The sequence below is a fragment of the Callospermophilus lateralis genome, unplaced genomic scaffold (genome assembly GCF_048772815.1).
Source record: "Callospermophilus lateralis isolate mCalLat2 unplaced genomic scaffold, mCalLat2.hap1 Scaffold_890, whole genome shotgun sequence".
Taxonomy (NCBI): domain Eukaryota; kingdom Metazoa; phylum Chordata; class Mammalia; order Rodentia; family Sciuridae; genus Callospermophilus; species Callospermophilus lateralis.
In genome coordinates this window covers 118,412-145,913 of record NW_027517019.1, presented here as the reverse complement: position 1 = coordinate 145,913, position 27,502 = coordinate 118,412, and the positions used below count along the sequence as shown (strand labels likewise).

Here is a 27,502-nt window from a genome sequence, read left to right as displayed (position 1 = left end):
TTTCATTGTCATTCCTTGAAAATTGCTATAGCACTTATTGGGTGAGGACCACGAGTGCTGTGTTAGTCAGCTTTTTATCACTCTGACCAAAATACCTGACAAGAACAACTTAACAGGAGGAGAAGTTGGTTTGGGCCACGTGGCTTCAGAGGTCTCAGTTCATGTCAGCCAGCTCTGAGATAGAAATATTATGGCATAAGGGATGGTATAGGAAAGCTGCTAAACTCATGGCAGATGGAAAGCTGGGAGAGATGGGTTGGGGGAGACGAAGATGATGGGACCACAGATAGATTAAACCCAGGGCATGACCCCCAGTGACCTACTTCCATCTATTTGATGGATTACTCCACTGATCAAATGGAGTAATCCGCTGATGAAGTCAGATTCCTCATTATCTAGTCATTGCCTAAAAATCTACCTTTGAACCTTCCTGCATTGAGGACCATGCTTTTTAACACATGAGTTTTTTTGCGGGGGACATTCCAGATCCAAACCATTATAGATGTAAAACATCTATGTGGGAAGAACAGTCTTGTGCCACAAGCTGTATGCTACAACTAGGTTATCATGGGCAAGCAAACTTCAATCTACACCTAACTTCCATATAAACATCATTTTTGTACATTTTAAAAAGGCATCAACTTTTCCAGTCAATGAAGAAAAAGATTGCTCCCTGTTTTGTTGGGGAAGTTACCCTTGGAGATTCATACCACCCATATAGCATTACCTCATCTGCGATGATTTTATAACCTCTCAGTTGGTTGTGACTCTCCATTTCACATTTCACATTAACATTTTCATCTGCCCCCCCTTCTTTTTGTTAACATAAAGTGCAGGCATCTAACAATGCTATTATGCTGCTAGAGTAATCCTGCCCAACTAATTTCATATTGAAATACATTAGGTTTGTCATAATTACTTTTATTCCCATTTATGTTATTCTTATGGCATTCAGGAAGTATGTTTGAAACTATGTCTAGATAGTTTATGTAATAATTTGACTTTAGACAATAAAGGAGTATTGGAAATTTGCTATAAGCTGGAGGCTTTGGGGTCCCATAGGTTTCAGTGTTAGGGGAGATGGTTTATAAAATAACTTTTCCCTTCTAGTCAATACTTCAGCTGAATTACTACTGCTAATGTCAAGCATTTTAAAGAAACAATCTGTGACCCATACATTGGATGCATCAGTAATATAATATAGATGTTGGTCCCAGTCATACTGCTTCTCTCCCAGTCACACATACATGTCATAGACTCTCCTTGGTGCAGACCTTCTGCTCTCCCACATATGTGGTTTAATTGTTGTTTTTGGACAAAGGCTCCCTTGTGGGTATTTTCATTATTCTGGTAAGACCACAGGAATGGGAGGTTATATTAGTCCACATTGTGCTGTTACAACAAAAATACCTGATGATTGGTAATGCATAAAGAGGATTTGACTCACATTTCTGGTGGCTGCAAAGTCTAAATAGCATGGTGCCAGCATTTGGTGAGGATCCCCTGAGTGCATCAAAACGTGGCAGATGGTATCACATAGTGAGAGCACATGGTGGGAGTGTGTGAGAGAGCTCACATGATGGAAAAGGAAGCAAGGGAGTGTGAGCTGAGAAAGCCAAACTCACTTTTGAGCTAAACTCACACAATCCATTCTCATGGGAAGGAATCCAGTCCTATGAGACCTGACCACTCTTTTGAGATAGCATTAATCCATTCACTGGGGTAGAGCCTCCTCTTACTTTTTACTAGGCTCCTCCTTCACTGTTCATTTCTACCACTTGGACAGTGGGAAGTGGGGGGGACCATTGTGAAATCATAGCAAGGATTAAATCAGATTATCACATGATTTTTCACATGAGCCCACTGCAAGGCTTCAAGGAGATCTGTGAGCTTTGGTGGCAAATTATTGCACTTTGATGTTTACTAATTTGTAGCAAAATTTAGCAAGTCCTTCATTTGTTGTTGTTGTTTTTCCATACTGGGGTTTGAACCCAGGGGCACTTTGCTACTAAGCTACATCCCCAGTTCTCTTATTAAGACTGGATCTCCTCAAATTGCTGAGGAGATCCTCCTGCCTTAACCTCCCAAGTCTCTGGGATTATAGGTAGGCACCACTGCACCCTGCTGCAATTCTTTCACCTTTAAATGTTGGCCTCAAATTGCTGCAGTATGAGTGTTATTTGTGACTTTTTCACCAATAGATATACAATATTTTGATTTCACACTGTACATGCTTAGCAGATATCTTAAAATATCAATACTCATAGCCACTTGGAAATTATAGTGGTTGTTAAACCTGCTGCTAGACAGTGTTATTAATGTGCTAAATAAACATGTATATGTATTACTATATCACAATTTAAAAAGTATTTTGTCAACTTTTTAAATATAATTGATTTCCTCTTGAGATCCTATGTATTTTATGCATTGAAAAAAATCCTTCTGTGAGGGGGTCCATATGCCTCTTCAGTCTTCTGGGAGGGGGTGGTATAGAAATTGTAGAGCATTGTGAAACATTCAGCCTGCTGCTCCCCTGTCCCTTCCTGTCACCAGGAGTCCTTCTCTTCCTTGGCTTTCCCCAAGGCTGTCAGACAAGGGTGTGGAGTGGGTGTGAGCTTATCTCCACCTGGCTAGTTTTCTTCTTAGACTTGGTCAACCAGTTGAACTATATTTGTGATTCACTCTTCTATCATATTTTGAGGAGGAAAGTTTGTTAGAATATTCCCTTGGTGAAATTGACAAGTTGTATAAGGTACATGAAGCATTTACTTAAAAACATACTGATTATGTGAATTCTAACCAGAAGTGTGATTTCTGCTTCAGTTTTTCAAGGGGAGAAAAACCAGAAATTTTTTTTCTTCATATGCTTCTAAGTTACATAATAACCAACACAACTGTAAGAAGTTACTCTGTTTTGCAGATGGCTCCTTGCCTGTGAATGTGTGTAGGGGGTTGTGTGTATGGCTTATGTGGGAGAAGAATGTTCTCTAGAAATTAGGACTCAGGGTAGAGGTAGACAGGTCCATAGGTATGTACTTGACTTGGTTGCTAATTTGCTACCCAGTGAGTCCAGCTTGCAAGGTGCTGTGTTGCAGCTATAACTGGATTTCTGGAGTGCTGTCAGCCCTTTTCTGTTTCTGGAAACTTCTGCTGATAGGAAGTGACTTTGTCAGAATAGCTTTCTGCACTGTTTCTCACTGTCCTCCAGACACTAAGCTATTGTTGCAATGCCATGAGCATATTTTTCTTCTTATAGCTTCTAAGTCTGTGTTTAGAGCATGAAAATGCTGAACATTTCCTTTCTAATTCTTTAGAAGTTATGGTAGGCAAGGACCTTCACATATTCAACACAAATACCTTGGACAATTATATTAAATGATAATTGGAAGAATGACTTTTCATTTTTGTTTCCAAAAATATTATGCTGAAAATTGGGATCAAATAGTCTCATGATTTTTTTCTTCATTTTTCTATTGATCTAGTTATTACTCACATTTCTCCTTGAGTATAAATCACCTCTTAAAGAAGTGGAAATTGTTACTATTCATTTGAAATAGGGAGAACATATGTGTATTTAACAAGCTTAGCAATGAAGTGACAGCATCTCACCTCTCTCTCTCTCTCTATCTCTCTCTCTCTCTCTCTCTCTCTCAGTGGTAATAACAAAATTCTATTGTTTTCTGTACCCACTGGTTGATAGTACAGATTCATGTTTGAGACTGTGAATGATTAGGCCTCATTTTTAAAGTGCGGTATCTAAGATCCTTTTTTTTTTTTAAACAAGCTGTTCTTCCATGGGATCTATATAGCCAGCTGTTTTTGGCTTAAAAAAGCAAGAAACTCACCACAGTCAATTGACTAAGAGGTGGTAATCACACTTACTTCAAAGGACCTCTTAGCCTTCTGTATCTGTACCACATTCACTTAGCCTGTTTTATAGAGGTTTGATTTGGGTTGACTTGATCTTAACCCCACCTTTGTAGATTGAGTAAATAAAATCCAGATGATCTAGAATGTAGGCATTTAAATATCCATGAATGAGTCATCTCCTAGTCAGGTGGATGATGGAATTAATGTGCAGCTGTGGACCCAGATCTCATTCCTATTTTATAGACATTATTGCAATAAAAAGTGGGAAATACAGGTTCTATATTCAACCTGCCCGGAAGAGGTGAGTCCATGATGTGTATGGATAAACACTTTCTCCTGAGAGCTGACCTTTTGGGCATGGAAACTGGTATTCTGGGGAACACTAGACACTCTGGAAACAAGACTGATTTCATGCTTGTGACAGTTAGATTCCCTTGTTTTCATTTAATAAACTTGAGACTGTGTGAAGAGTCTTATCTGCAGTAACTCCAATAATAAGCAAGGTGACCACATAATTTATCATTGAAACCTGGACTCTTTGAGAGGTAAAAGTGGTGCTATTAATGTTTAGGCTAAAATAACAGACATTAAAGTATATAAGATCACCTGCAAATCAGGTGCTGATTGGGGGTTCAATGCAGATCTCTGATTCTAAAGCCTGCCTGTTCTCCATCACAGGCTGTTGACTCAAGCCACCAATCTACAAATGAATTCATGTGGTGCATGTCAAATGCCCTTCTGAGGATGAGTCCTGTTCTAAGTGTGGAGCCAAAGAAAAACACCCCTAAGCTAGGTAAAAGGTTTTTGGCAAGAGAAAGATGTACTAGAGGTCTTTCGTGTAGAAAGTGTTTTATCAAGAAGGCAGGCAATTTTTCTTTTTCTAAAATAAATGGTTTTTCATTTATTTTTTAAAAGAACAGATCTGCCTTAGCATTTACAAGAAAAACAAAGTAAGACTCCTAACATCTCATATCCAGGGCAAACATCTTTATAGCCAGTAGTAAGACAGTGACATTTGGTTGTCCCTTGGTGTCCAGAAGTTATTTGTTCCAGCACCCAAAACATAAAGTAGCATAGTGTCTATATCTCACCTATGCACATCCTCTCCATGCTTGAAATAATCTCTAGATTACTCATAAAACCTAATACTATGTAAATAGTATGTAAATAGTTGTTATATGGTATTATTTGGGGAATAAAACATGAAAAAAAGTCTACATGTATTCAGGACAGAAATTTTTTTTTCCAAAATGTTTTTTTTTTCTGAGTGGCTGAGACTTGAACCCAGGGCTTCCTGAATGCTATGCACATGCTTTCCTACTGAGCTATACCCCCAGCCCTTTTTTCAAATATTTTTTATCATGGATGATTGAATCCACAGATGTTGAACCCAAGGATTTGGATTGTAGTAAATTCTTAAGTAGTAAGGCATGTGCATACAAATTTACCACCCACTTTTAGCACTGTGTCCATGGCTGTTATTGTCAAGGCAAATTTGTGTGGTATAATCATTTCTAAGAGATGTAGTCTAAAAATCCCAGCCCTTCAACGTAACTACATTCCCCGTCTTGCTCCACTCAGGCTTGTGATGAGCTTTGTGCTCTGGTGAATGTCAGACATGTGCATGACAACTCAGCAGAGGCTCAGCCTTAAAGATACATGAAGTGCAAGGCTTTTTAAATGCCATTATAACCCAACCATGGAAAGTAATCAAGAGCTTTATGCAGCATACCAGGATTTATTTGTTCACAGTGTTAAGTTCACTGGCTGCCTTCTAAGCCTATGGAAGTGTCCAAGCAGAAGTTTCAGAGTAGAGCAGTTCTGTAAATACCACAGCCTGAAAAAAATAAAAGTCCTGTTGGAATGCCACTTGTCATCAGCCTGCAGTGCCAAAGTGACAGGCCATGTAGAGGCCACTTCTTGGAAGCTAGAGCAAAGGGGTGGATGGGCGAAATTTATGTATGTGGTTGAAACTTTAGGATACAGTTTTGAACTGAGAGCCATTACTTGCCCTTTGTTGTATATCTAGATTAATGTGGGATCTGCATGTGTGTGATATGCAGGAATCCCTGGGTTCAAGCCTCAGCCATTCAGAAAAAAACTTTTTGGAAAAAATAGTTTCTGTTCCAAACATGTGTAGACTTCTTTTTCTTGTTCTTATTCCCCAAACAATACCATACAACAACTATTTAGGAATGTTGGAGTATCTAAAACATCTGAATCCCAGAGTAGCAAAATGTAACTTTCTGGTGATGAAGAAAAATCTCCCTCCCATTGGGAGTGATCAGGAAGTCCTGGAGGGGGACTGGAAGGCTCAGGGATTGCACCTGCCCCATGCTTTGTTTCAGCCACATCATGAAGAACATACCCATATCTGGATCACTTTGTGAAAGGGTAGACATTTCTTTGGAAGAATGAGAACCCCCAACCATAAGACAGGCAGAAAAACAAAACTAGGTTGGAGGAGAGGCATGAGAAAGGGAACCAAGGGAAGAAAAGAGCATGGGTGGTGAGCAGCGGCCGTTCAAGAGGGAGACTGAAGATGTAAAACAGCTGGGCTGCTGGGGTGACATGAAGCTGCTTGCATTAGGCCACCACAAGACACCACCAGGAAGTCAGGAGATCTGGAGGCCGGTCCCTATGACTAACTAGCTGGTAAGCCTCTGCCTCTTTTGCCAAAGTGGGAGGGTTGGGTCAGATGTTATCCTGTGTGACTTTAAGCTCTGAAAGTCTTTGGTGCTAAGCCAATGAACTATTCTTGAAGGGCTCTCCAAGACCTGGCTGGCTCCATAAACATTTACCAAGGTCTTATACTTAAGACACTGGCACAAAGGCGACTACAGCTCCAGAATCCCCATCCAGAGTGCGACCCGCCATAAATGCTTCCCATTGCTCCAACTACAGGAAGAATAACTAACTCTTAGAAAGCAGGCATGATGTACCAGACTGTTTTATAGATCCTTTCTGTCAATTTACATCTCTTAGCTCTCAATCTTACCAAAAAAATGAAAGTAGTAGTTAGGCCCTCCTGTTCTAATTTTACACATGAGGAAACTAAGGCATTTAGAGGTGAACTAATGTACCCCACGTTTCATTGCTAATCTGGCAGACTCTGGTGGAAAGGCATTGTAGCAGAGGGGGCTGTGTGGGCTGACTCTAGCATTGCCTTGAGCTGTCAGCATTCCCAGAGCACCTCATAGATGGGATACTTTAGGGACAGCTTTCCCTGGGAAGGCATTTGGACTTGATCCTGAGAACAGTGGAGAGTAGACTCCTGCAAGAATTTAAGGAGGAGTGTGGCTTGGGCAGATTTGGAGTTTGGATGGCTATTCCTGCCACTGTATGCAAAACAGGGTACAGAATACGATGGGACAGGAAGGGCAGGCTGATGTCTTGGTGAGAGATCATGGAAAACTCAAGTCAGGAGGGGAAAGGGTGGCAGGCAGGGAGGTGGTGAGAAGTGCAAGGTCAGGATGATTCTTAATTCAGGGAACGCTTTATTCAAGGCACTCTGGGGGTGTTAATGTGTGCAGAGGTGTTCCCATATAGGTGCAGAACTGAGCCCTGGAAGTAAAGACAAGAATAAATGGAGGGTTGTGGCCTTGTCAGCATCAGGTAGCAGTGAAAGCCGGGAGAATGGATGATATCACCTTGAAAAAGTGTTACCCTGGAAGAGCCAGTCCTTTGAAAAATTCTTGCACTTATAGGCTACATTGAAAAGAAGTTGGCCACCAAAGTTGAAAAATGGCTGCTAAAGCAGCCATTCCTGAGCAAGCAGGGCCAAGGGTTTTATGAGATAGGTAATCCTGACCCTGGTGATAACATTTTTGAACCCTCACTGCATGCCTCACACATTTTTTTTTGAGCACTTTGGGTACTCGGTATACTCATCTACTCTTCAAAAAGACCCAATGAGGGGGCTGGGGTTTTGGCTCAGTGGCAGATAGCTTGCCTTGCACAAGTGAGATACTGGGTTCCATCTTCAGCACCACATAAAAATAAACAAACAAAATAAAGATATTGTGTTCATCTATAATTTAATTTAATCAGTAGTATTCTGATTCCCATTTTACAGATAAGAAAATTGAGAAGGCATGGAGACACTTCATCACCAGTTATCCATGGTCACATACATCATTTGACCAGAGGCACCTGGGAGATATGGTGGTGTTGTTTGGATATGAGGCGTTCCCCCAGAACTCTTGTGTTAATACAGGACTGTTCAGAGGTGAAATGATTAGATTATGAGGAGCTGTGACCTAATCAGTGGATTGATTCATTCGAAGAATGAATAATTTGAATGGATTACTGGCTGCTAACTGTAGGCAGGTGGGGCGTGGCTGGAGGAAATGGGTCATTACAGGTGTAATTTGGGGATTGTATTTTATACCTGGACACTGGAACTCTTTGCTTCCTGGCTGTCCTGTACTAAGCAGCAAAGTAGCATTTTTTTTTAACCATGCCCTTCAGCCATGATGTTTTTACTTTGGGCTCAGAGCAATGGATTTGGCTGACCAGGGACTGAACCTCTGAAACTGGGAGGTTGGAATGAACTTTTGCTCCTCTTTCTGGTCAGGTATTTTTGTCACAATGATGAAAAACTGACTAACATATAAGGCCTTCGAGTTTTTATTGCTTGTGTCCATTTGGAAATCTTTGAGGACCTTCCCAAATTCTGCTGAATGAATCAGAGGCTGAGAAGGGAAGGAAGGTGTTGGACCTGTACTGACAAGAGGAAGAAGGTCAAAGGAAGTATGGGATTGTTTTTAAGGGGTCAGAGAATTGCTCATAGGCAAGATCAGTTCACAGGGAGATTTCCAAGGCATAGGCAGGAGGGGACTGGGCATTTCTGGACAGATGTGAGACGCGGACCAAAAGCACTGAAGAGAGAGAGACTGGAGGAACAAAGCAGGAAGGGCAGAGCTGTTTCAGAATTGGAGAGGGCATTGCTGACTTCATTGATATAAAATGTCCAGGAAAGATAAATTCACTGACAGGAAACAGATGAGTGTCATTCCTGGGCCTGGGGAGGAAGACTAGGTTCAGGGATTCTGAAACTAAACAGAGGTGATGGTTGTACAACAAGGTGAATGTACTACATGCTACTGAATTGTACACTTTATTTTTTATTGGTATTGAGGATGGAACCAAGAGCCTCATGCATGCCAGGCACATGCTCAACCGTTGAGCTGAACATCCCTCCCCCATATGAATTATACATTTCTAAGTATGTTATTTGAATTTTAATGCAAATATTTTTTTAAAAAAATTGGAGAAAGCAGAGGTGAGCAGGGAGTAAGGTGAGCCCTACCTCTGCCCATGCTTGCTCCCTATTTTGTAAAGATCTATATTCTCAGCATTGCCTAGTCCCTGGTACTTTCTTGCTTATGGAGAGGAAGCACTGTGAGATTTGGTACTATCTGGAAATGCTGACCATACAGTGTGTGCTCAGAGAATGTTTTAACACACAAGAGAATGAGGGAGATCCATTAATTAGCAGGTGGGAGGAAGGAAGGTAGTGCATGTTCTGCTTGGCTGAGGAGAAAGGGAAATGGAGTTGGCTGAGGACAAGAAAAGTCTTGAATTATTATGCAACCTGGGGAAAACCAGGGCCTCATTAACCTGGTCACATTGTTTATGTAGGTACTCTATATTCATTCATTTATTTTTATTTTATTTTTTTTGAGCTCCCTGAGTGCAGAAGGGAAGTTAGATTGTGAAGCAAAGCCATAATTTGTTGTTAAAAGGTGGGGATTTTGGTGGGGTGATCAGAGAGGTAAGATAAGGATGTGGAGAAGAAGGCACTGATAGTAGATGGTCCAGGGGGCTAAGAGAATATGGAGGGGAGAGGCGTGGATGACGATAAAATGGAAAGGAATGATTCCAGGACTGTCATGGTGAAGAGCAAGTCACTGTCATTGGCAGTGGAGGTGGCTCAGGTGGAGGGAAATCATTGGGCCTAAGACCTGCATTGTTGCATGTCCAGGGCAGTGAATTCTAACAGTTAGTGCTCAGGGGAGAAGAAAACTTGCATTTTTTCACCCTTAAAAATTAAAATCTTAAATTTTACTTAGTTATACGTTGGCAGTAATATATATATATATATATATATATATATATATATATATATATATATATATATATATATATATATACATTTTTTTTTAAATGTGTTAGGGTAATGCTTATTTGGGACTGAAGGGATATATGATCAAAATGATTTTGAAGGAGGTTTTGAAGGTTGGGAGGGCCTTAGATGTCCTTGGGCCATTGAGAGTGATGTCTCACAGGCGACCATGTCGGATGGCTTGTTGAAACAGAGACCATGAGTCTGTACCACCTCTAGGTTGACCAGGCTAAGCATCCCTTCCAGAAAGGACCTGGGTTTACCCTGGCATGCCTGGCTGTTTACCAATTATTCTTTGTAGGATCATCTTTTCAGATGTTCACAAATGATTTGCTAAATATTCCTGTTTAGAAATTGAATACTCAGGATGTATAATTTCTGGGCTCCACCTCAACCTCCCTAATTTTATTTTATTTTTTAAATCAATCAGTTTGCTTTTATCTCCCTCCTCTTCTCCCTTCCTGGATATATGTTGATATTTCCCCTTATCCTCCAAGAGATAATGACCTAGGAAAGTTCTCCCCCACCACTCCCATCCTTAAGAATCTGAGATACAATTTTCCCGAGTCTTAAAATTTGAAGTGAAAATAACTAAGAAGATCTGAGGGGAGTGGGGGGCAGGAGAAGGAGCCTCAGGGGAAGGACAACCCTTTCCAATTCTCATTTCTGTTACTGACCATGTTTCTTCTGGGAAAGTTGCTTAATTGCTCTAACTTTCAGTTTCATTTATAAATTGGAGAGGTGATTACTGATCTGATAAGGTTTTGGGAAAAAATAAAGGAGTTATGCTTGTGAAAGTCCCTTAAACTTACTAGGACTTAATAATGCCAGTTCTTTCTTGACATACCATGCCTCCATTTGTTTTTAAGCTCTGGCCTCTTCTACATTTCTACCCTGGTGGGATAAGTGGTTTGAGAATATAAGGTAAGTGCTGTGATTTTTCTGTAAGACTGTCTTCAACATGTCCATGTTATTGGTGAGTCTGGTCTTTTCCGTGTGATCTTTCTTTCCTGATTTCGTTTCTCAACTCTTTATCTGGCATTACGGAGGGTTTGGGGCATTCTTAGTTATGTTTATAGTTTTGGTTAGTGTTGAAACAACTCATTAATGATAAGTTGCCACAGTCTGGCTCGGCACAAATAACTGAGCCACCACAAAAGCCTTGTAGATTCAAACAGCAACTCTTTATTCCCGAACTCTCACCGGCACTCTACACCCACATTCTGGGAAAATCCACACCTCCACTGGGCTCTGCATCCCAAATACTCTCTGAATCCTGCGGGAACTCAAGGAGCGGGTGCCCTATTCCCAGCAGGATCCACCCTATACCCGGATCCACTCTAAACCCGGATCCGCCCTAAACCCAGATCCGCCCTAATCCCTGAGCAAGGTCACCTTTCATGGAATGTCACTGCAAATGACCTGGGTCCAAGGCAAGCCCATTTCCACAATGGAGAGTCCTCCCTCTAAACAACATTGGGTAGGCTGACAAGGAAATTGCCATGCGTCTTTCCTACTTGGCTATGGCTCTCAGCAATAAGTCTCCCCCTCCCCATTAAATGGTTAAATGAAGAACTGATTTCATAGCGGGCATAAAGTAAAACTGATGTCACTCCACTTCATCCTGCCCCACTTCTTTTATCATGATGAAGGGAATGAGTTCTGAGAACTTTTAGAATTAAAGTGTTTGAGTAGGGTCATTTTTAAAGTCTCTTAGTAGTGATGAATGAGAACCTTCCTGTTGTCTTTGATGGACATGAGACATTGGGAACCTCCCTAACTTGTTCAAGACATTACATGGGCCAGTGCCTCCTGGTCTATTGGGCACTAGCGTCTGCAGCTGACCTTCTTTGGCCTCTGCAGAGTGGTGACTGCTGTTTTGACTGCCATATGCCTGCATTCTGGGTCTGACAATGCCATTGACTCTTGAATTTTTATAAGAACATTGTATTACTCATGAATGGAAGAAATTTGAGAAGTCATTCTACAGTTAGGAAAGTTTGGCTATGAAGAAAGATCAACTTTTGAGCCACTTAATTCTGTCTGCTTCTAGGAAAAGTGAAGTGATGTCTCCTTCCTACCCCAGGACAATATTTTATTATTTACTTACTTAAAAATAAGTACCTTTTAATTTATAGCTGGAATTTCAAACACGAATTTTAATGTAGCTTGGGTTCTCTCTTTCATATACACACTGTTTTTCTCAGAAAATGATTTTGTAACATCAACTGTTTTGAAATTCTTAATCATTTTATTTCTTCATTAGTAAGATGAGATGATGGATGTGAACATTAGAATAATTTAAGAAAAGAGCCTAGTGCCGTACCCAAAGTATAACAGCCATTCAGTACATGGTTAATGCTATTTTAAATTCAGATTAAATGGGGGGAAAAACATTCAGAATCTATTCAGGCAGCATAGCACTATATGAAAAGGAGCCTATTGATTAAACACCTAGAAAGTTTCAAAAAAACCCCTTTTAAGTCCCAAGATATCAGCACTTGTGTGATGGATGTCTCCAGGCAGATAAAACAGTTGAGTCTTTTTAGTGGAAGAAACAGGAATCTTTTCACATGACATGGCACTTGAAAAATATTGCTGTAATTAAAACATACAGTATAGTTAATTTTCAGGAAATATACATTTTTCATGTCTTGAAGAAACTTTACGGAGTTATTTAAGAGAAAAAGGAGGGATAGTCTACTGGAAATTAGCACTTGATGAGGTTGATATTATTGGCTTTTTTCCTCCCTTCTATTGAAGGTGGTCAAATCAATGCAAGGGTGAGCAAGTCCTATAAGTCTGTTTTCACCTCTCCTCTTCCCCTCCTCTGTACGGGAAAGACTGTGAACTTAGGTGGTGAGAAGTAATTCCCTTTTTTTATGGACCAAGTTCTCATTAAAATTTGGCCTTTTCTTCAGTTATGGGTACAGGCATAAACTAAAGTAAAACAGTTATACCTTGGAATCTGAGCAGAATTGGTTCCAGGACCCCTGTAGATGCCAAAATCTGCAGCCACTCAAATCCCTTATATAAAATAGTGCATTCTAGACACATCCTCCCCTGTACTTTAAATCATCTCTAGATGACATATAAGCACTAATGCAATGTAAATAATTGTTATACGGTATTGTTTAAGGAATAATGGCAAGAAAAAATTGTACAAAAATAATATCCTGAGGGGGATATTTTCAATCTGTGCTTGGTTGAATCTGAGGATGTAGCGCCCACCGATATAGAGACTAGCTGTATCAGGAATACTTTGACCTTTGTTATCTGTGAATCCATATCACATTACTATTGTTGCAGAGATTTCTAAATATTTTTTTCAGTCATCACAACTTCAAAATGATGGTATATAACTGACCCATTTTTGGATCTTATAACTTTGTGTATTCATAAAGAGGCACTCATATTACCATATTGCAACTTTAACGTATTATGATAACAAGTCTAATTTGTTTCCCTTAAATCCTTTGTGTTTTATTTCATGCATTTCCTGCATTATTTGAAGGAAATACCCAATCATCAGATTGTCAGTGGGGTTCAGGGAATACAAAAGGTTAAGACCCTACTCTGTCACCTGTGGTCCAAATTTTATTCTGATATTGTCATGGTTCTCAACCATGTCTGCCCACTAGGATCATCTGAGAGACTTTCAGGAATTCCAGTGCCCAGACCAATTACAGTCATCAGTCCCTTAATCATAGGGATATGTTCTTGAGAACTGTGCCAGCCATTAAGTGATTGTATCATTGTGTGAACATCATAGAGTGTGCTTCCACAAACCTTGTGGGGCTGGAGGTGTAGCTCAGTGGTGCAGCTCTTGCCTCAAGTGCATAAGGTCCTGCATTTCATCTTCAGACTGCACAAAACAAAACAAGAACACAAACCTAGTTGGTGTAGGTCAACCACATCATTGATCCTCTTGTTGTGATCCAGAGACACTTGTAAACAAGAGATAGATGAGGTTGCTGACAGTAAAACATGGCATATTCTTTTTTAAAAAAATATAACAAGGAGTACACTAAAATAATGACCAAAGGTATAGTGTAGTAAATACATAAATCAGTAACAGTCAATTATCATGATGAAGTTGTGAAGTTGTGAAGTTGTGAAGATGTGTTGTCTGTAGCTGTATTGCTTTATTTTTACATTCCTGGCAGGATGATGCTTGTTTAAACAACACCAAGTGATGTGTTCTGCAGTACTTACTTTCCAGCTCCTTTATGATCTTAGGAGACCCCTGTTATATCTGCAGTCCCTCTTCAATAGAAATTCCCTTCCATGGTATGTAATTGTAAATGCAGTTCTCTGAGGTGATCCTGGGTGTGAAGCTGAGGTTGAGAATTCTTGCTCTAAATATTCAGATAAATCGGCCAACTGCTTTCTCTTCCTAGTCTTCAGATAACAAATTAAATTTCATGTTCACAATAGAATATTCAAACTGAGAGAAAAGGACAGTTCTGCTACCTTTCTATAGATAACTGTTGAGGGTGGGGGGGGTGTCAAAACAATAGCTCAGCCAGGAAGATTGTCCTGAAATTTGAGGTCATTTGACATTTGTTCTCACATGTACTGGTCCTGAATTTAATCTTAACCTCACACCTACCTGCAGAAGAGACCCTGACTATGTGCCTGGGTACTTAAGTACTCTGGTCCTATGGAATGAGGGGCAATCAAATTGTTTTCTAATCTAGGTATCTGTATTTCTCTCTGGGAGATATAAATATAACTACAAATATAAACTGGGAGGTTCACAATTGGCCTTCGAAACCCTGGAGGCTTACTGATCCCCCTGGGCGCTAGTCGTGGGCTTCCTCTTCCTGTCATTCCTCCTCATCGTCGCATCAGTCCCTCTCTATACATGACATTGGACTTTTAACTGCCTTTCCTGGAGCAACTTACAAATTTTATCCGAGACACCCTCGAGGTTGAGATTATTTTGTGTTGCTTTATTTCTTAGGAAGCTATTAAAATCATTACAAATGGGTGGCAGACTATTAGGGGCTCTGTAACCGCTTTACTGAGATAGAATTCATACAGCATGCAAATTACCCATCTGAAATGTCCTATTCAAAAATGTTGTAGCATATTCAGGGGGTTCTACTGCTCATATCACAATTAATTTTATAATATTTTCATCACCCCACAATAAACTTTGTGCCCTTTAGCCATCATCCTCCCTCTGCTTCTCCATGTCCCCTCCCTCAAATGCTTATCTACTTCCCACCTCTATAGATTTTCCTATTCTGGGAATTTCTTTTAAGTGAAACCCTACAATGAGTGCCTCTTGTGACTAGCTTTCATCTAGCATGAACTTTTAAAGATTCATCAATGTTAGCACTTAATTCCTTTCTATGGCTGAATGATACTCCACCCTACGAATGGATCACATTTGATCTAATCATTGGCTGATGGGCATTTAAATTGTTTAACTTTTGGCTGTTAACAGTAAGACTGCAGTGAACATTTGTGTACAAATTTTTTTTTTGCATGGACATATGCTTTTGTTCTTTATAAACCAAGAAGTAGAAATGCTAGGTCCAAATGATCACTCTGTCTTTTAAAGGAACTGCCAGAGTGTTTTCCAAAGTAGCCACAGCATTTTATATTCTCTTAAGGTAGAGAGTGTTTTTTATTGCTGTGTTAACTTCTTAGAAAGGTACTGAAGTCATTACAGATGCTTATTGAAGTCCAGGGTTTGTTAAATGAATCAATGGCAGAGTTTTGGGGACTGTTAGAGGGTGCTAATGTTTCCTTATCCTTGTCAATACTTGTTATTATCTGAATTTTTTATTATAGTCATTTTAATTGATGTGAACTCCTGTTTCACTGTGCTTTTGATTTGTTTTTCCCTGATGTCTAATGATAAGCTCTTTTTTTTTTTTCATTTGAGTGGCAGTTATTTAACCCTATCTATTTTCTGCCTACCATGTGATATGCACCTTTTTCTCTGGGTGGACATGTCTAGAAGCAACATCTTGGGGCTTATCAGAATGGAGTTTTGGTGTATGCATGTAGGGTATGGATGTGTATAAGTCCTGTCTCTCATACTGAGAATCTTGGTCGAGGTCCTGTTCTTAATACTAACTTACCAAGAAAAGGAAAAACCTCATTAATTCTTGGAAGCTTAATTAGGAAGATAAAGTTATAAAAAATAATGAAAGAATATGTGAACAAGGGTAGTATAAATAATCTGAGGTTATTTGGCCAAATTATGATAGGAAATATTATGACAATGTTTGTACTTGGCAATGTACTTTTATATGCTTGTTGACTTCCATTACTTCCATAGTATTCATACATGGGCAACAGTGGAGCTCTAGGTTTCCATTTAACAAATCCACAAGGACCTTGGAAGTGCTTTTTACAGAAGGGAAAAATAATTTGTTATTTTATTCCTCTGTGTTGATTCATGGAATTTCCTATGCAGAACACAAATATGGTACTGTTACTGGTTCTTTGTCTTTTAAATTCCTAGAAACAGAATGCTGGGAATGAATTTGAATCAGAAGACAAAGTCCTGGGTTGAACATTCACAGTGTCTTGCACAGGGAAGGTGCTTGATAAATTTTGTTACATCAATGAATGAGGATTGCACTTCATTTCTCTAGGCTGTAGTTTTATGAATCAAGAGTTTTAAGTAAAGAAAGGTCTGACAAATATGAAGTCTCTTGCAGCTCCAAAATTCCTCTGCACAGGGATAATTGCATTCCCAGCTTTTTAGACTAAAAGAACAAGAAAATATTATAAGCCTTTTCAGAGTGTCCAGTACTAGTTGAGCGTCACTAATCTGATGTCCACAATACTTGAAAATCCTAAGCTTTTTCAGTTGTTGACATGATGCCCCCAAGTTTTCAAATTTTGGGACGTTTTTGATTTGGGATTCTCTGATGAGGAATGCTTAACCAGAAGTTTATGCAAATATTCCATTCTGAAAAATCTCTCAGATTTTAAATACTTCCAGGCATTTAAAAGAAGGGATACTCAAGCTGTATACTCTCTGGGATAGAGTCTTGCCTGTTAGCCACATCTTGGCTGCCCCATTCCTTTGGTGATCAAGGACCTTCTCATTACTGTAGAGTCTTCTGCTTGAAATATGTGTACATGGCTCAGTTATAGAAATTAAATTACTTTTCTCATAGCGAAACTGTGAAGCAGCCCTAAGTGAGTATTTGCAAACTGAGAATGAGCAGTGAGGTCATTTTAATTGGAGACTGTATTTTACCATGGCTGATTTCTGTTGGCTTTATTGCTCTTCACCCCTGTAGCCAAGCTAGCTGATGGAGATGCTGGCAAGAGCTGGGTCTCAAGTGTGCAGATACAGCCAGCTCCTGGCTGTTGCTGAGATGCTGAGGCAGTGTGGGTTCACAGGGGTGCACTTTGCTGGGGCCTTCTGATAAGTGTAGCTGCATGTTCATATGAGGTGTGCATGGAGAAATTGCCACCTTGTCCTACACACAGGACAGAATCCCTGGAGACCTTTTATCATTGGAGAGGAATTATGGGTGAAGTGCCTTTGAGTTGAATGGAGCCCGTGCTAGTGTGGATGGTGATCCCAGTTGTCGGTAAAGGTGAGAAGATCAAACTGGGTTTTGTGACACTTCCAGGAGCAAACAGATGGCCATCAGTTTTTGAATTTTGAGAGGTTTATTTTAAACTCATCTTTCTTCTATCTTTGCCCCTTTTCTCTCTTCACTCAGGGTGAGGGATCAGACACTCTTAACCTCTCAGACACCTGGGGGGGTTCTCAATAAAAAAGCCAATGACACTATGTCCTTTGAATTCTTTTCTAAGATGTCATTTCAAACACTTGTCTTCTTTACTGTTATCGATGTACAGAAAAGTGAGCCTTGGCAGAGCAACCTCTCTTCATGGTAGAGCAAATTTCACTCTGAATACCTGTCTTCGTGTGAGGCTCACTTTCAGATACCTGTCCCTCTCCCTACCACTGGTTTTTCTCTATTCCTTCATCACTTTATCATCACCCAGAGCTGATTGAGTTTCTTATGCATCATCCCACCTATAAGCACTGTCTGAATCAGGATTGAGATTGACATCTGACTTCAGTCTCTTTTGTTTGGGAGACTTTTTTAGTGACCTTATTTCCAGATCTCTTTGATTCGGCAGCGAGGACTGGTTATCATTAACTTCAGTGTGCAGTAGATGTTTGAACTATGCTGCATAGACAAGAGTTGATGTCTTAAAAATATATATATGCATGTATGTCAAACGGGGTAGTTAAGAGATCAATTGTATAGTACCTGATGAACCTTGTAAAAGCATCAGGACAGTTAACAAATGATTCATTAAGATCATATCAAAAAACCACAAGCTCTCTTTTTAAATTCCAAGAAGCTTTAAATATCAGCAATCCACATCTCCTCTCCCAGCAGAAAAGGGTCTTCTCCTGCTGCTGTTTGCCTCATTTTGAGCCCAGGTTCCCTAGGCTGTGGTCCACAACTCAGAGTTGCTGGGTCAGTGATTAGGAGAGAGGATTTCTGGTCCCTTGTTTCTCTGTGAAACGTTCCTCTCCACTTCATGGGAACTTGGGCTCTTTACGACTTTTTGCATTTGTTCATTCAGTTGTTTGAAAAAGCCTGTGGAGTTTGGACCCCTGGACAAAAATCCTGCCCACTCCCCCCCACCACAGGAGGCTGACAGGTACCTCTTTTACTGTTACATGGGTCCCCACCTCCCACACAGGGGTCCCTCTTTCCATATCCCCCCATGAGACCCCTCCTTCCACATGCCACACAAGGTCCCTTCCTCTACACACGTGGTGGTTACCTTCTAGAAGGTGCAGACTATGTCTCAGAAGGACCCATTTCAGCACACAGCAGGCAGCAGGTTCACATCGACTGGGCTGAGTTTGGAGGTTGGTGCTGAGGATTTTAAACATTCTCCTTTCCCATCTATAAGATGAGGTCACCATCTCCCTTGTCTAAAATGTGATCCTGTGTGCGACAACACTCCAGAAAGACAAGTGCTGCATAAGCCTGTTAGTGTCCTCCATCCACCTTGGCTTCCTGCCTTATATCACCGTATTTCCATCTCCTCCATTCCTTCAAAACCTCTTTACTCCTTATTCGTGTCCTGACTCCCTGCTTCCCTCCCTTCTGCCCTCAGATGGGAAGGAAAGCATGAGTGAAAAAAAATCTATCTGGTTCACAGTCATCGTTTCCTGTCAGTGTGTGTTTAATGCTGCTCTTGCCCTGTGCACATGTCTCCCAGCGTAGCTGCATCTGTGTGGCAGTCAGGAGATGCTGCCTACCCTTCACAGGAGCACCCATCTATGTGTGTGGACCCCTCCATTTGCTACCGCTGCCTCTGTATTGTGTGTTCTTCCCAAGTCTAAGCATGACAGAAAGTGTTTGTTCTCATAGATTAAACCCAGTACCCAAGCACTTTCTACACTGTGTGGGTACCATTATAAAACAGAGGAATTTTCACACCAACGTAGTCTGCCTGTTCTGTTGACAGCTGGGTGACAGTTCTGTACAATCAGTACAGAGGTGAAGTTTTAGGTGAACCACAATGATGTAGCTTGGCTTTCGTGAATGTGAGAGGTGAAACTGAATCCTCAACAACAGTTAAGAACTGAGCCTCATTGTTTATATTAACATCTCTTTGTATTTCTTTGCCCTTTCATCATATGGAAAAAAAATGGCAGGGAGAGAGAACTTGGGTGAATGGCAGGGAAAACGTTCTAGTGACATCTTAGCAGGGTCTGTCCCCCTCTTTTGAAGGGACCTTGTATAGAGTAATTACAAGCATCCCCTGAAAAGCATTAGCATTAACCTTTACTAGATTAAGATTTTGTTTCTTAACCACACTCAGATCACAGACTCTTCCACGGGTTGGAAAGTTCTCCGTGAGTACAAACTAATAAAAACATTTACTGAGTTTTTTTTCATTGTGATGGAAACAAAATGGGGAGCTGTCCTCTGAGAAAAAGCCCAGAGTCCTCAGGAGCTGTGTGGTGATGGAAGGTTCTGCCCTTGGTCGGATTCAGGGAGCAGCTCTTCCCTGTGGTAGAAGGCTGGAACTTCTGTTTATTGCACTCTGATTCCACCCACCCCACAGCCTGTAGCACATTAGAGCCTTTGGAAACCCATTGTGTATTCAGAACCATCACTGTGTCACAAAATAAGGGACAGGAAATTCATCTATTAGGTAATAGAATCACAGAGGAGACCCTGTTAGATTTGTTGATAAACTGTCAAGAGGAAGATTAAAAACTGTGGCCTAGCTGGAGTCTCCTCCCCAGACTAGGAGTCAGATCGAGGGAAAGATGGGAACCTGCCTGCGTTCATTCAAACAGCATTCACTGAGTACCTGGTGACCCAGCAAAAAGATATTAGCTTCTCGTGTTCCTCATGACCTGGGACAGGAGATGGACAGATATAAAGAGAATAGCAGATGGTGGTGGAGAGGTGTACACAGGAGTCCAGGGAAGCCCAAAGGAGGGCAAGGCCAAATCCAACTAAACCCAACCGGGTATAAGAGGGTCAGGTTGAGGACTGTGTTTTCAGGGAGGCAAGCCCTGGTTGAGTTCTATATAAAGGAAGGTGGGCGGAGAACAGAAGAGGCAGAGGAATTCCTGCAGGGCTCCTTAGAAGGACTGGCTTCAGGCCAAGTAAGGTGCACACCTGTCATCCTAGTGTCCTGAGAGGCTGAGGCAGAAAGATCACAAGTTTGAGGCCAGCCTCAGCAACTTAAGGAGACCCTGTCTCAAAATAGAAAGGGCTGGGACTGAAGCTTAGTAGTAAAATTCCCCTGAATATTTTGTCCTTAGTCTTGGGGAAGGAATCAGTTCAGCAGGTGTTCACAGAAAGGATGAATCTCATTTGGGGAGTCTCCTAGCAGAGCAAACCCAAGGGTCTGTATCTGATTCTGTAAATAAAGTTATATTAGAGTGTGGCCCCACCCATTCTTTTGTGTGGCTACTACATCAGAGAGAGACTGTGTGGCACACTGCCTATATTGGGTGTGTTTTAGAAAAAGTTTAGTGACCTTGGCCATCACATATTTTTGAAACTCTCAATAAGAGTACTCATAGTCCAGCCCCAGGGCTCTATCTACTTCCTGGACCATCTAATGAATTTGCTTCACCCCACCCTACCTGCCACTCAAGTCAGGAGCCTCTGGTCTCTAAACACTCTGGAAGTAGAATAGTGTCTGTAGTGGAGGTAGGGGGCTGGGCATTTCACTCTATATATCTCTTCAAAAACATCTGATCACCCCATCCTGCAACTGTTGGAGACTCCTAATTTCTCAGGACCTCTGCTACTGTTTAGCAGCTTGGTAAGTGTTGCCCAGCAAAACCAGGATTTGCAACACTGATGGGAGTCACAGTCATTGGGAAGTACTCTGTATTCTTTGATGCAGCAGCCCATGCTTTAGTGACTTCTGTGCCCTAGCAAGTGGGAGAGGGAAGCTGCAGGCAGAGCATGAAGAAACACAAAGAATGCATTTCTAAAAGTGGCTGAGCCAGGCTGAACTCTTGGATAGTAAGAGCTAGAAGAAATAGAGCAACAGCCATTTCCATTTTATAGATAACAAAACAGAGGCCCCGACAATCTAGGTAACTTCGTTTTGACTGCCAGTAGACGCTGCCTCTGATCCCTGATAAGGAGGGTGTTTCTTCCTGTGGAGATGTCCCAGTGAAATGCCTGATCAAGAAGTCATGAATTTCTGTTGCAGACTTTCGAAAGATGTGGCTTTTGAGGATTAGGTACAGCTAAGATCCTCTGTAGGGCTAACTTCTTCTTTTAGTCCCAATAACCACCAAGGTACTATTTATCAAATAATGTTGCAATTTGGGATCTGATTTCTGACTAGTTCTTTATATAGAAAACCACTGGTAGGAAATAAGGGTGACATTTTCCAAACCTTCCTGGAAAATATAGATACAAAATGAGAATGAAGCAGATAGAGTCGTCCAGATTTCCAACCAGCATGATCATTGCTATAGAAAAATCGGTTTATAACTATTCACTTCTTAAAACCTTTCACTATTTATTGCTCTGCTGTTCTTTGAGGAAAAGACCAAAGTCCTTGTCGTGGCATTTGAGGTCTTTCCTGTGTGGGCGCTGCCTGTCTCATCTGTCTCACCTCTCAGTATCTCACATATTTTCCTTCCAGCCTAAGTGGGTTCCTACATTTGGACCCACCTCAGTACTTTGAAAGACATCTTTAAATTGTCTGGCTCATTCCCACATTGTCCTCCCATCTCAGCTAAGTTAGTATTGGATCTGGGAGGCCTTCTCTGAGCTTTGGAGATTGAGTTGGGTCTCCTCCCTTGCCCAGTCCTGAATCATGTCAGCTATACCGTTCAGTTTCTTGTTCACTCTTTCTCTTTAGATTATAAGCTTCTTGTAAGAATGCTGCTCTTTTTTCAGTTTTGATTCTATAGTCACCAGGAAGCGGAATCCACTTGTACTAGTTACTATAAATGGGATTTGTGGTGAGAAAATATATAAAGCAATAAAGAAATCCTGGTGGAAATCTAATATCTGCAAGGAGCTGTCCCTATTGGAACCACAGTGGGAATTCCTCAAGATGGCGCAGGTGTTTTGTGCCTCTCTGCTCCTCTGCACCCAAGTTCTATTTGCCCTTCTGTCTCCTGTTGGTTTCTTGAGCTCATACACATGACTGCATGAAGTTTCTGCATGATCTCACTTTGCCCATGTGGCCTCCGATGCCCCCCCACCCCCCAGCCCTGGCAGGCACTCCTAATCTCATGGCTTTATTTCCTGCTCCCCATTCATTTCCTGCTCCCCATTCCTGTTTCTCACTTGCAAATTTCTAAGCAAGCACACTGGTCAGCCTACTCACCGTTCTGAGCCAAGGCACACCAGTCAGAGGTCATCATCTTGTAGGTGGGGTCTCCTGGAGTCAGGTCCTCACCACAGACCAATCAAACATGTTTGGAGCTGGTGAGGTTCTATGGGTCAGAACCTGGCTGCCATGATGGGCATCTCTTATTTTGGTTTCTCTTCCTGTCTCTCTGCTGACAAGGATGTTAGGCATGTATATTTTATGGACTTGATGGTATCCTTTGTTGTTTTTCATTTTTTTAGATATCATTAATGGAGCTCGAGAAAAATGTGTATTGCCTCCTATGGATGGCTACCCCCACTACGAGGGGAAGATCAAGGTAAGGCTGAAGCATCACCTGCTCATTTCCTTCATCCTCAATCTTCCACCCCACCCCCCCAGATACAAATGAGTGAGTGAGACCTGAAAGTGAGTTATTTAAGGGGTGCCTCCATCCTTCAGTATTGGATTGTGGCCATCATGACCCTTCTTTGCTTATGCCAACCCCATGGAGTTAGTCAACATTTACCCTCCATGGTCACACTGGAAGAGCCTGGCCCGCTTTGAGTGCCTGCCATAATGCTGCTTTCTTTTCCAGCCTCTAGTGGGTGGGTGCTTCCTGTGAGGGTTTCTTAGTGTCCACCTGCCCCCTACCCCTACCTCCCTGCCGTCTTAGTCCCAGGCTCCTGATCATTTAATCCAGGCTATAATTTTGGTGCCACATTTGCATTTGTGGTGAGTACCCAGCGATACTGGGCCACTCTTTCAGAGTTATCATTTTTTATTTTTTGGTGCTGGGGACCAACCCATGCCTCATGTATGCTACGCCCATTCTCTAACACCAACCTGCAGCCCCAGCCCAATGTTACATTTTTTTAAAAATCCATAGCGACAGTAAAGAGATTAGTGGTTGCCAGGGGATTGGGGGGGTGGGAGACATGAGGTAAAGCAGAATGGATTATTTAGGCAATGAACTATCCCATTGATAATTTCATGGTGGATGCATGCTATAATACATTTATCTAAAGCTATGGAATGTACAACACCAAAGGTGAAGCCTAATGTGGATGATGGTCTTGAGTTGATATTGATGTGTTCATGTAGGTCACTGATTATAGCAAATGTAACACTCTAATGCAGGATGTTGATGGGAGTGCTGTGTTGTGGAGAAGGGTGCATAGAAGCTCTGTATCGTCCACTCACTTTTGCTGTGAACCTAAAACTGCTCTAAAACATAAAGTCTATAGTTAAAAAGAAAATTATATAGCCTGCCCAGTAACTTTCAGGGAGAAGTTTCAGTTTAGGTCTGCAGTTATGACTGTGAGACCAACCTGGCAAGCACTTGCTGATCTCCTTTGGAGCAGGTGCTCCCCGATGCTCAAATTGCACTCAGGCCCACCTGCCCACACTCTGTGTTTCAGGCACTGGTGAAACCCTAGTTTCCAGAAGATGTGCATTTGGCCTTGATAAAACTCTGCTAGGCATGGCCTCTCCTGGCCTCACTCTACAGCTGTGGCCTAGCTGAAGCCAGTGTCTTCCTGTGGGTGCTCCAGGTGTTGAACATCTGGTCATCGTGGCTCAGCAACCACTTGCTCTGTTGTTAAGCTATGGTTTGAACCATTCACCCTGCTATCACCCTTTATACCCCCTCCTTCTCTCAGCAGATGGGTAGGAGCCCAGGGAATGGAGAGCTGAAAGGTGTTCATGTGTGTGCTTGTCATTTCAGTGGATGAAAGATATGTGGCGCTCGGATCGCTGCTACGCAGACTATGGAGTGGATGGGTCCACCTGCTCATTTTTTATTTACCTCAGTGAGGTAGGTAAGTAGCTCACTTCCTGTGGCTCCTGGCGGGGTGCATGTGTGTGGTTAAACTGTTTTGTGGCTGAGCCTGGAATTTGAAAAGTTTCAAAATGTGTAGTGTTGTTTTTATATGGAGGAACTATGGTCTTTTTGTCATTATTCTCCCCACCTCTCAAAAGATTTTTTTTTCATTAGTAGAAAAACAGGCTTGAGTGAGCTGTTCACTTTTTCCTTCAATTTTTCCTATTGTGAAAAACAGGTAATGTGAGATCTACCCTCTGAACCACGTTTAAGACCAATTCAGTGGCATTGAGTACTTCCACAGTATTGTGCAAACATCAGCGCCACCCATCTCCAGAATCATTTTCATCTTGCACAACTTAAACTCTGTACCTAGTTAGCACTAATTCCACACCTCTGTCCCCTAGCATCTAGCAGTCATCATTCTACTTTCTGTCTCTTTGAACTTGACTATTCTAGTTACCCCCTAAAAACAAAATCGTATAATTTGCATCTGGCTCACTTCACTAATCTTCAAGTTGTAGTATGTGTTAGAGTTTCTTTCCATTTTAAGACTGAACCATATGCCACTGTGTTTATATACTACCATTTGCTTATTTATCCACCTATCTGTGAATGCTTGGGTTGCTTCTCCATTTGGCTTTTGTGAATAATGCTGCTTTGAGCCTGGGTGTATAATTTTCTCTTGAATACCTTGTTTTTAGTTCTTTGGAAAGTATATACCCAGAAATGGAATTACAGGATGATTCAATAATTCTATTTTTCATTTCTTGAGGACCTGCTGTATTGTTTTCTATGACAGTCATACCCTTTACATTGCCACCAAAAACAAGGGTTCCAGATTCTCCACATCTTCACCAATACATGGTACCTTCTGTGTTTTCGATAGTAGCCATCTCTATTGATGTGAGTGATAAAACTCATTGTGGTTTTGGTTTGCATTTCCTTTTTTAGTGATACTGAGCTTCTTGTCATGTGGCCAGAGTTAGCCATTTTCTTAAAGGTTGAATTAGTTACTTTTGCCTTCTCTTACTTCTGTTATTGCACCCTTGAATTTAAATAGAAGCTTTGTTTGTTTGTTTGTTTGTTTTAAATAAGGATTGCAGAGCATTTTCCAGACCACACTGGATTTGCTATAGGCTTCAGTGATCTTCATTTCACCTTTAGGAAAGTCAAGGAGTGGAGAGGTGTTAAGGTCTATACAGAAGCAGCTGAAGGGGAAGAACCTCTAGGGGACCAAACCCTGCTACTTCTCCTTCTCCCACTGATGGCCAGGCCAGCCCTCAGGGCTGATGAAACAGATGAAGACCAGTTTCAGAGAATGCAGCTCAGTGGGCTTTCTGCTGCCATTTCTTTTTCATCCTATCCTATTTTTGTGTGCTGTTGATATTGCCATTTAGCCAACATTAATAGCTCCCCGGTGCTCCATGGAAAATGACTCCAGTTTTGAAGCTAAATTAAATGTGTTTGCCATAGTTTTCATTGTGATGTTACAGGGCAAGTTCCCATTGTAGAGCTGAGGCCACTAGAGTGGTCCTTTCTTGCTGGCTCTTTCAATCACATCAGACATGTCTCTCAAGAGTACTAGGCATACTTTCATTGAAGGGATAGGAAAAGGGGACACTCTCAAGGAGAGAGTGAGTCCTCTCAAAGAGGAGATGAACAAAATGCCCCTCCTTCCCTCAAGTTTCATTGAGGGTCCAAGGAGAGTTTCCAGAGAGTCCCACCCATGTCTACCTCTTGACTTTTGACTGACAACAGAATGATATCAGTCTTCTAAGTCCTCACTGTGCATGGTAAAGGTCCAGGACAATGTTAGGTCATTTTGGCCTATGCTTGTCACAGTGCTAATTGGGTCCTCTTGTTATAGATTTTATGGTTAGGGTGAATTATCCTTATCTCCCTGACTTCTTTTCTTTTAATATTTATTTTTTAGTTGTAGTTGGACACAATATCTTTATTTTTTTATTTCTATGTGGTGCTGAGTGTTGAACCCAGGGCCTCACTCGTGCTAGGTGAGTGCTCTACCTCTGAGCCACAACCCCAGGCCTCTCCCTGACTTCTGAAACCTGGTCTGTGTAAGGGTCACAAAAGTCCCCCCTTCAGAGTAACTTGTGTTCTTATGGGCATTTTGAATCCACATTTCTCCTGCATATGAAGGTTAGCTTGGTAGGACCAGCTTATTGAATGATCCCTTAACCTCATATTCCCACCACTTGGGTCTCTTAGTGGGATTCAGGTGCCTTTCTTTTCTGCTTCATAAGGTGACAGGAGCAGACCTCTTTTGATTACAGAAGTCAGGTCAGTATTGGTATTCAGCATGCCAGCATGTATCCCTGCATTCTATGGAGTTTGCCTCTCTTTTTTGATCATTCCCTCTTTCTTTAGTACATTTAAATCAGACTTTTTTTGTATAGTGCAGGGGATTGAACCCAGGGCTTCTCATATGCTCTATCACTGAGCTATACTTCCAGTCCCACAGACTTTTTAAAAAAATTTTTTGACAAGTTGTTCAATGGCCACTCTGTGGCCATCATGAGAACCCCAGAATAAATGAGTTTAGAACCTCTTGGAAATTAAAAGTTCAAGAGTTGGGCTTGTGCTTTGCCTCATTAGCGGGCTGCTAGCAAATACATTTTTATTTTTATGTTTTTATTCTACTGAAGACTGAACCTCTACCACTGAGTTACATCTCCAGGCCCACATCTACCCCTTTTTTCAATGTTGAGACAGGGTGTTGCTAAATTGCTGAAGCTGGCCTGGAATTTGCAATCTCCTGCCTCAGCCTCCTGAGTTGCTGGGATTATAGGCATATGCCAGGGGCCGTCTGACTACTGGTTATCTCTGTGTGTTTCTTA

At 41.4% G+C, this 27,502-nt stretch overlaps 1 protein-coding gene across 1 annotated transcript in view; it reads left to right on the top strand.

Moving 5' to 3' along the window:
- LOC143641204 (alpha-1,6-mannosylglycoprotein 6-beta-N-acetylglucosaminyltransferase A-like) overlaps nucleotides 1-27,502 on the top strand; it is a 96,525-nt gene that overhangs the window by 15,292 nt on the left and 53,731 nt on the right. Inside the window, 2 exon segments of the mRNA XM_077108542.1 lie at nucleotides 23,086-23,162; nucleotides 24,549-24,638. Of these exon segments, the coding sequence (XP_076964657.1) occupies nucleotides 23,086-23,162; nucleotides 24,549-24,638 (167 nt within the window).